Source organism: Phyllostomus discolor, chromosome 10, assembly GCF_004126475.2.
Source record: "Phyllostomus discolor isolate MPI-MPIP mPhyDis1 chromosome 10, mPhyDis1.pri.v3, whole genome shotgun sequence".
NCBI classification, from domain to species: Eukaryota; Metazoa; Chordata; class Mammalia; order Chiroptera; family Phyllostomidae; genus Phyllostomus; species Phyllostomus discolor.
In genome coordinates, this window is record NC_040912.2 from 60232813 (window position 1) to 60242764 (window position 9952).

A 9952-nucleotide genomic window follows, 5' to 3' on the forward strand; every position below is an offset into this window, starting at 1 on the left:
CCTATAAGTATTCCCCCCAAACATCTAGCTTCCATAATTTGTACCAAATCCACAGCTGAAATGAGTCAAGTAAATCTACCAAATAATTAGTAGCCAAGTTAATGAAACCTAATTCATTTTGTATATTTAAAATCATTTAGTCATTATTTCTTTTTTTTTTAATTTCTTAAGGTAAATCAACACTTAATCAAAAGCCCTACTTCTAAAGATGAAAAGAGTACATTTTCAACATATACAGTCAATTTTCCAAATAAAGCTGAGGGGTTCAAGAAGAAACATATTTATGATGAAGTATACACTGACTTGCTTGAAAATACTTTGTCATCAAGCTCACCACCAGAAAGCAACCTAAAGAGAGATTTTTGCCATGATGAAAATGTTTTCTCAGGAAATGATTGTAGTCATCAGCCTTCAGAGAACATTACTTCAGATATAAGAAAAATCAAGCTGCCATTGACAAATATTGGCAGTGATGAATTAGTGAAATCACATATCAGTATCAAAAAGGTATTGGATGATAATGCTAATCCAGATCAAAGAAGAGGTGAAGTGCAAATATCTTGTTCCTCCTCAGATCAATTAATGAGAGACAAACTTAATAAAAAACATGAAGGAGAAGCTATGAAAATTAAAATAAAAGATTTGGAATGTTTAAGAAGAGATTTACCTTCAGATTTTCATTTGGAAGAATCCGTAGAAAAAGCATCTTCCATGAAAGATCATGGGACTGGTATAAATGAGAAAGAGAAACATTTAGGTGTTAATAAAAAACAAAGCAAAAATCTTCAATCAATGTTACACAACCAAGAGAAGAAGATGAGCCACTCTGAAATGAATGTGAAAAGAATTGGAGCTAGAGAACTAACTGTTCTACCGAGTAAAGATACTATAACTCCTGACCAGGAAATCAGGACAGATTTGTTTCAATCACCAACAGGAAATCAAAGTTGGGAAGAAGCTGTGTTAACAACCCCAGAGTGTGATCCCTTGCCTAGTAAAGGCACTACTTTAGGAGAGATGCCTGGTCAAGTTTGTTCAAGAAATAGAATTGTTTTGAGGAATTATCATGTTTACCAAGGTGAAGAAGAAACTTCATATTGGGCTAATACTGAAGATCAGAATAAGAACAAACCATATAAACAACTACAGAATGTTTTGGAAGGTCATGAAAAAACAAGAAAGAGTAAGACAAATACAACAGAGCAGATCAAAGAACAAGCAGATTATGAAGACATGTGGGAAAAAAGAGATAATACAATGCGTTTGAATGCTACTCCTACAGAATTGTTTACCTTCCAAGAAACAGTGAGCTGTGAACTGTCTTCTCTAGCTGATCATGATATTAATGAGAAAGTGGGAGTAGGTACAGCTTATACAATTAAGACATCAGAAAGTGCTCTAGAAAGCATGTCTGCTACAGAAAAAGCAATAATTGCTAAGCTATCTCAAGAGACAGCACAAAATTACAGGCCCATTGAGGTAAAGGAAACAGTGTTTGATCCACATGAAGGGAGAAAAGATAATTCACATTATACCTTTTGTCAAGGAGATAAAGTAGGTGTAATCTATGACAATGATTTTGAAAAAAAAACATGTTTAGATATTTACAATGTACATGTAGGTAAAGTGGAGAGTGAAGAAATGCTACCTATGTACAATCCTCCAAAGAAATGTGGCATTGGAAATAAAACATCTGTAGAAGAATCCTTACAGGTCATTAGTGGCAATCAAAGAGCAGATTCAAAATTGAATTTTCATTTGGGAATGTTACCAGCAGATAAAAAAACATTTCCAAAAAATAGAGACCATGGACAGGTCCAAGAATTATCAAAGGAAATGGATGTCGCTGCCATTATTAATCCTGCTTTAAACTCAGACCCTAATAGACTGTTTGAGAATGGCTCTCACATTTCCAATCACCATGCTAAAACTTCAGTGTCATCTTATGAACAGGCAGTTACTATAGAGAATACAGTTACTACCATGACTCTCCAATCTACTCCTTCTAAATCAGAATATAATTGTAATTCATCAGCTACAATCCAAGGTATTGAAAAACACCTGCATCCTTGGGATATACCTGAAGAAGTTTCCAAAAGTTCAGGCATAATGACAGTTAGTAGAAATGAAAAATCTATAGGTCAGATTTTCCAACAAAGAGAATGTAATGTGAAAAAATGTTTAAGGCCAATGGCTTCAGTCACTGAAGATATTGAAAACATAGAAGAGATAAGGCATAAAAATGAAGGATTGTTAAACTCTGGACAATCTCCGTGTTTTTCAAGTGACAAGGAATCTAAGAGCCCTGCTTCTGCTAATCTCCATGCCCAAGAATATCAAGCTCAAAGCAGTGGATCTCTGCTTTTAAAATACATCAACTCAGACATATCTTATTTCCTTTTGTTTCTGATATTTCTTGTAACCATCTACCAGTATGACTTAATGATCAGCTTGGCATTCTACCTTTTTTTATTGTATTGCCTATCTTGGGAAGGGGGGAGACAAAAAAAGTCTGTCAGAAAAAAGTAACCTCATGACTATTTTTCTTCAAAGATAAACTATTTAGCCCCAAATATTTGGATTGGTGAAAAAGACTATTTATTGTTCAAAGAGCCAGTACAGGTTTTTCTCTTAAAGGATGGTTTAAAAAGGAATGCATATGAAATTTGCTCATTCAATAAGTAATTATTCTATATAGGACCATTATGTTTGGTTCATTAAATGCCTATATGACTATGAGAGCTGAAGCACATGAAGTTGAAATTAGGTACAACTGTTACTCCTTAGCAGGCTATGAAGTTGCAATGCTTCACGCCTCTTTACTACTTAAAGTGCTATTGCTTGCATTCATTTCTTTTACAGTAAAGCTTCATTTTTCCCTGAGTATTTTTTTCCTCTATGGTTTTTAAAAATAGTTAAACATTCAATACTGACCATAAAATTTGCATTTACTGATGTATGATTTATCAGCACATTTTGATAGATTAAATCTTTCAACTTCAAGTTAATAATTTTAGAAACAATATACATGTATACTAAAATATATAAACTTAAATTGAAGAAACACATCACTTGCTTGAACTGAATAATGCTTTATACACACACATACCTTTTACCTCCTTTATGCCTACAAATTCAGGACATTTATAAGTCAAATCTGACAAAGACTGAAACAATTGGTAAATGATCTTTCAATTCTATAAAATTTTATTGATGGTCTGTCTTTAAGCAATTTTTCTCTGTTATAAAGGGAGGCTGTGTAACACAGTTGAACAATTTCAATGTCAACTATTATTCAGAGTTGAAAAATTTAAATAACTACAAACATTGCTTTAAATAATAACAATTTAAAATAGTTCCAAATAAACTCTTCTACTCAGTAGTATTTTTGTCCTCATATAAATTTTTAATCTTTTCTCACTATAAGACAATTATTCCTCAAGATGAATTTAGATAACAACTAATCATTAGTGATATTTATTATATAACTATCAGATTGCTAGATGATAACTCAAATTTTAAAGTAGGAATATAAGTAGATATGGAAATCTAGTAAAGGAAAAATGAATATCGAATGTAGCATTAATTTTGACTGTTGTTATTATCTATAGCTAAGTCTGTGAAACAATGGAACTAGTCATTTTAGTCACATGAGGGTAATGCAAAGATTTTTATACAATTGATTTTACTGAATGACTACTATAATTTCAAGTCCCACAGAAATTAAATGCTTGACTTTAACCATTTAGTTAAACAAATAGAAACATCTTGAAGTAGAACTTAGGGAAAATATTTTATTGAGAAAACATACTTTTATTAAATATAAGTGGGATACTGTAGGCCGTACCTAGAATGTAATCTCTAAAATTGCTGTTTTGTTAACTTTGGTGACAGATATAAATTAGATTGATGTTAAGGTTAGCATTTCTTCAGTTCTTAATAGCTTGGGTTTTTCTTTCTACCTTTAAGATTTTCACTCAGAATACCAAATCTTATTAATGCAAAGAATACTACATTATTTCATGAACAGGTGGGTGGACTGTAATTATTCCCTTATTCACAAAAGAATGTAAATTCTTTTATCTTTTTTTATCTGACTTTTGGTAACATTAACTTACTAAACATTCTCATGAATGTTCATAATATGAAAACCCAAGGATTTAAATACTCACTGTGTATTTCTCTCCCTGCAACAAAAACAATGTGATTTAATTGACTTTCTAAACATCACTTATGAAACATTTGAAATATTCATAAACTTATAAAACTATTACTAGGTGGAGAAGTAGATTTTTGAAACATGTCTTAGTCACATCACCACGTTGAACAAGAAAAGTAGTTCTCAGGAAGACCTGGCAAAGCCCAGTTAATAAAAATTTGATTGTGAGTCATCATGGAAAGAATAATCTCTGCAAGCATAACTGCCTTCACTGTATCTTCTGAGCATTAGTTAAGAGCCAAAAAAGGGTATGTCATGAGAATAAGCTCAAATGCATTTCACATATGCTTCTTATAGTGGGTAAAAAATGTGATATACTAACAATCACTTTTTATCTTGCTGGGCTTCTATAAGAGACAGAATTACAAAAATTAATTGGCAAGTCTAGCAAGTGTAGGTAGCAAAATCACCTTAAAAATTCACATTTGTATAAACCAAATATATTTTTCACTGTAAGAAGAAAAGAGTCATTGAAATGACATTCATCCCTCAACATTTAAGAAAATTGGGTTAATGCAGTTGTGTTTCCTTCCTGAGCTGCAATATTTTGCTAGTAAATTATTTTATAAAATATATGTGTGTATATATGTATATATACATATATATTCTGTTACAATTTTGTGAAAAGAACAGGAGTATGTTTTGTTTTTCATCTTAAATAGGCCTTCTGGTTAAATATGCACATTCAGTTTGGGAAATGTATACACCAAATTTGGGGGAAAAATAAAATACTTATTTTTTTCCAAATAGCATTTATGTTATGTTCTTAATAATTAATTTTAGTCATGAATATTATTTTATACCACCAGACTTGTTGTCTTCTTTATTAGGCTCACATTTTGTGTATAAATAAATTAAAACTGAAAACAAAGGAAAACAAAAACTAGCAGAACTAATACAGATGCAGACAGGAGGGCTATGTCATCTCTAGGACAATTTCACCTATGTATTTCTCTTATCAAGATCTTTGACTTTAATTTTAATTCTCATTGAATGAATATAGAAATTGAACTACTCAAGAAGGCTCATTTTTGGTTAGTAGTCCTGTCTTAGTTCTTACATAATTAAAGAATGGAATCTACTTTAATTTTGAAACAAGGTACAAAAGAAATATTACAGGCCATGCTCTTCCAGCATCACTAGAATTATATATGTATATGAAGAGAACAGCTAAAAAAGCTCCTTTCATTGATTTGATTAATTTTCTGTTTTCAGAAATAATTTATAATAATTTATAGCCACATTAATTTTCATTTTAAATAAGAAATTCTGTCATTAATCAAATATGTTTCCATAACTTTACTAAAACCTCTTTAAAACAGCAAATTAATTTTCACTAGATTTTCATCCTAGCTTTGAATGATCATGTTTTATGAAAAATGTCATTATTGTAGTATGTTAAAACCTTATTAAATAACTCTTCAAAATGTTGAGTATTTTTATTTTGTGTCATTTCTGTATTTGTTAAATACATATATATTACCTTCATTTTTCAAATATAAAAGTATATATTATGTAGAAATTCTCTAAATCTTTTCCTAATATATCCAAATTTTAAAAAATATTGTATTTATTTGTTTTGAGAGAGAGGAGAAGGGAGAGAGAAACGCACAGAGAGAAATATCGATGTGTGGTTGCCACTCATGCACCCTTCCTGGAGACCTGGTCTACAACCCAGGCATGTGCCCTGACTGGGATTCAAGACAATAACCCTTTGGTTCACAGGCTGACACTCAATCCACAGACCCACACCAGCCAGAGCTGGCATATCCATTTTTTTAATATTCATGATATATTAAAGAAATGCATGGATAAATCAATAATGAATTACAGAGGAATTATTTTTATTTGCCTTCAATGATTCCAAGATCTCATTCTGCAACATATTTGAATGCCTAATTAAGTTACTGGTTTTGGTTGGAATTAGTGAATCTGCTTTGCACTTCACATCATCCTGCCTGCACCATGCAGCCTTGTTTCTACTTCTCTCTGTGTCAAGTACTCTGTCAGTCAAACCAGTCACTTTGCCCCTAGAACATGCTTATCTGGTTCATTTGTGACTGGTCATGTCATTCCCCTAGAGGTCACTTTCATTTGTCTATGTACCTTTCTCCCCATTCAACTCTGCACATTTTCTGTGCACAGCTCAAGTATGCACCCTTTTGAGGTCTCTATTTCAGAAGGTGGATCACTGTTTTCACTTCTCTAGTGACACATTTTCTTTCTTTCTTTCTTTCTTTCTTTCTTTCTTTCTTTCTTTCTTTCTTTCTTTCTTTCTTTCTTTCTTTCTTTCACATGCACTGGGCATAACTGGACTACCTGCTTGTTCAGGAAATGGACAAGGTTTTATTGTTTTTTTCCTGTACTTCACAAAGCTTAGTTTATTTTGTAGGAATCCTCAGTCAATACTTGTGGCTAGAATTGAATTGCAGTGCTGTCTCCTTGCTATCCTATTCCTGAAACGTGGACAGGGTACTCTGAGGTCTGATTTTAAAATGAATAGACTTAATCACAACAAAGCTAGGATGTTTTAGTAAAATATCAAAGGCAAGATAGAGTAAAAGAGAATGTGGGACAAAACATAGTAGTATGGTAGATTTGGGTTGTAGAAGGAAACAATCCTTTCTCTCCATTCCTCTTAATAATTAAAGTGATTTCTACATTTATTAGTTCTTCCTACCACAGAACATTTTCTGCTAATTTAATTTCATAGGAAATATATACATATTATACACTAAAAGAATAATAATTTGTATCTTTGATCACTAGTTCAGGTAATAATTAATAGAACAAAACATGTTTTCAGATAAAGTAGCTCAGTAGCTTAAAAATCAACAAACATCACAAGGTATAAAGTGTAAGAAACTCAATCTTCCCAGCTGCTGCCATGCCCTTTGAAAATGACTGACCTCTCAATTTCACACCTGTTCTGCAGGTCAACTTTTAAAGTAAGCAAGTAGAACTCACAAAAATAGTTTTTTTTAAGAAAATGTTTGCTTGATTAACATAAAATTGTGTATATACAAAAACATGTACATAACTCACACAGACATAAATATGTATGTACAGACACAGTATTCCAACATCTGACAACAGTATTGACAGTAGTCTATTAACACAATGTGTAGTGATGTATATAACATATCAGAGGTTATCTCTTTCTTGAAGAAACTCACACTATGCGATTTAAATATAAAGTTAAGTGATAATGCAAAGACATGGTTATTTTTAAGTCAGAGTCTAAAGGAAATCTGTACATGGCCTAGAAATGTAGTAGCATGTCATAAAACAGCTTATGACCACCAGTAATTATTCTCTGAAGACTTAAATCAAAGCCAGATACATGTCCGCTATATTGTAGAATTCTTCAGTATCTTGTATCTGTTGACTTAGCTCTAAGTGGAAAGATTTAGAATTTTCTAAAGACATACTCTATTAAACATAATATTAAACAGTAGAGTCATGCTTAAAAACTACTATAAGTTAGAAATTCTCTTTGTAAACACTTAAATAACCCATAATCTACTTTTAATAATTATATGTAGGAAGCTTTCATTGTAGAGTTTATAAAATATTTTTAACTGAAAGCTTTTGTAAAAATATTGCACATTTAAATCATTTTAATGCATGCACTCTAGAATGATATGGATATTTTGTTTATAAACATTAAGTGACCTTCCCCATTAATTCATAAATCCTCAGAAAGTACAATTGTCATTTTATTATTCAAATAAACTTTCCCCATGTTCAAGTAAAACCATTCTGCATTAAATAAAAGATAACCTATTTCTATATTCAAAAGCTTAAGTGGAGAGGGGGTGGAAGATGGCAACAAGGTAGATGAGAATTAAACCTACTTGCTCGTGCACTCAACTGGGACACCTAGCCAGTCTTTTAAAGAACAGAGTGAACGGTCAACAGAATCTCTAAGAATCCTGAAAAAACAATTAAAAAGAATCTATGCAACCCAATATCCAAAGCAGCACAATTCACAATAGCCAAGTGTTGGGAGCAACTTAAATGCTCACCATAAGTAAGTGAGTGGATCAAAAAATTATGGTACATTTACACAATGGAATACTATGCAGCAGGAAGAAAGAAGGAGCTCCTACCCTTTGCCATAGCATGGACAGAACTGGAGATAATTATGGTAAGTGAAATAAGCCAGGCAGTGAAAGATAAATACCATATGATCACATCTATAAGTGGAATCTAATCAACAAAACAAACAAGCAAGCAAAATATAACCAGATAAATCGAAATAAAGAACAAACTTACAGTAACAAGAGAGAAGGGAGGAGAGAGATAAAGGGAGGAAAGGGAAAGGGCCATCAGGGAACATGTATAAAGGACACATGTAGCCCTAGCTGGTATGACTCAGTGGGTTTAGTGTCGGCCTGCAAACTGAAGCATCACTGGCTCGATTCCTAGTCAGAGCACATGCCTGTGTTGCCATCTGGGTTCCAGGTGGGGACATGCGAGAGGCAAGCGCATATTGATGTTTCTCTCCCTCTCTTAGTTCATTTCCCTTTGTCTAAAAATAAATAAATAAAAAATCTTTAAAGACAAAGGACACTTGGACAAAGCCAAAAGGGGTAGGTTCCAGGGTGGAGGTAGTGATAGGTGGGGCAGGAGGGCATGGTGGAGTGAGAATGGAGACTACTGGAACAACAATAACAAAATTAAAAAAAAATCTCTTTACCAAAAAGAAACCATAAGTGGAAATACTTTAAATATATTTCTACTACAAAAGTTGGATAGGAAAAGAAGTAAGAGATTATAAGTGCCCTCCATATTTATTTCACAGTATTTAATATTTGGGGTGAGGCCTATACATTTATTTATCTATCCCTTTTATTAACTTATTGGGATGACACTGGTTAACAAAATTATACAAGTTTCAAGTACACAGAGCACATCATCTGTACAAGGTATTATGTATTTATTATCCCAAGTCAAGTCTCTGTTTATCACCACTTATCTCCTCGTACCCTGCTCCTCCTCCCACTTCTCTCCCTCCCCCTAGCAATAACCACTGTGTTGTCGGCATCCATGAGTTTTATTTTCCTTTTTTTTTCTCAATCCCTCAACCCCCTAGCCAATCTCCCATTCACAACACCTGTCATCCTGCTTCCTATGTATGAGTCTGTCTCTATTTCACTTGTTAATTCATTTTGTTCCATGTATGAGTGAAGTTATATTGTACCTTTTCTGACTCTCTTATTTCAGTTAGCATAATGCTCTTGAGATCCAACATGCTATCACAGAAGGTTAAGATTTCCTTCTTTTTATGGCCAAGTAGTATTTCATTGTGTAAATAAACTACAGTTTTTTATACCCTTTCATCCACTGATAAACACTTGGGATGTTTCCAAATCTTGGCTATTGTAAATAATGCCATAATAAATATAGGGGTGCATATATTGTTTTGAATTAGTGTTTCATGTTTCTTCAGATATATTCTCAGAAATGGACTCACTGGGTCGTAAGGTTTAGGAGACCATTCTGCATGGCGAGGGCCCAGCTCCCACTTGGAAAGGCCAGTGGAAAGCGAGGTCTGATGCACAAAACCCATGCTCACAGATAGGTTATCCTGTGGGGAATCAGGCCTGCATTTTACCCAGACTGTTATGAGACTTGTTTTTGCTAAAACTCCCTCACCCTGAACTGAGGCAGCAATAGCTTCCTAAAGTCTGTGCTAACCCTCCCCAGTACGGAGTGTAACTGGTTCAA

At 33.1% G+C, this 9952-nt stretch overlaps 1 protein-coding gene across 2 annotated transcripts in view; it reads left to right on the forward strand.

Annotated features, from left to right (window-relative positions):
* The window catches only part of PPP1R3A (protein phosphatase 1 regulatory subunit 3A), an 80116-nt gene extending 74470 nt beyond the window's left edge, over positions 1-5646 (forward strand). For both annotated transcript variants that reach the window (XM_028525172.2, XM_036010822.1), the window contains one exon: positions 172-5646. In XM_028525172.2, coding sequence (XP_028380973.1) covers positions 172-2529 — 2358 coding nt within the window. In that variant the 3' untranslated portion in view covers positions 2530-5646. The remainder of the gene's footprint in view (positions 1-171) is intronic.
* The last annotated feature ends 4306 nt before the right edge of the window (positions 5647-9952 follow it).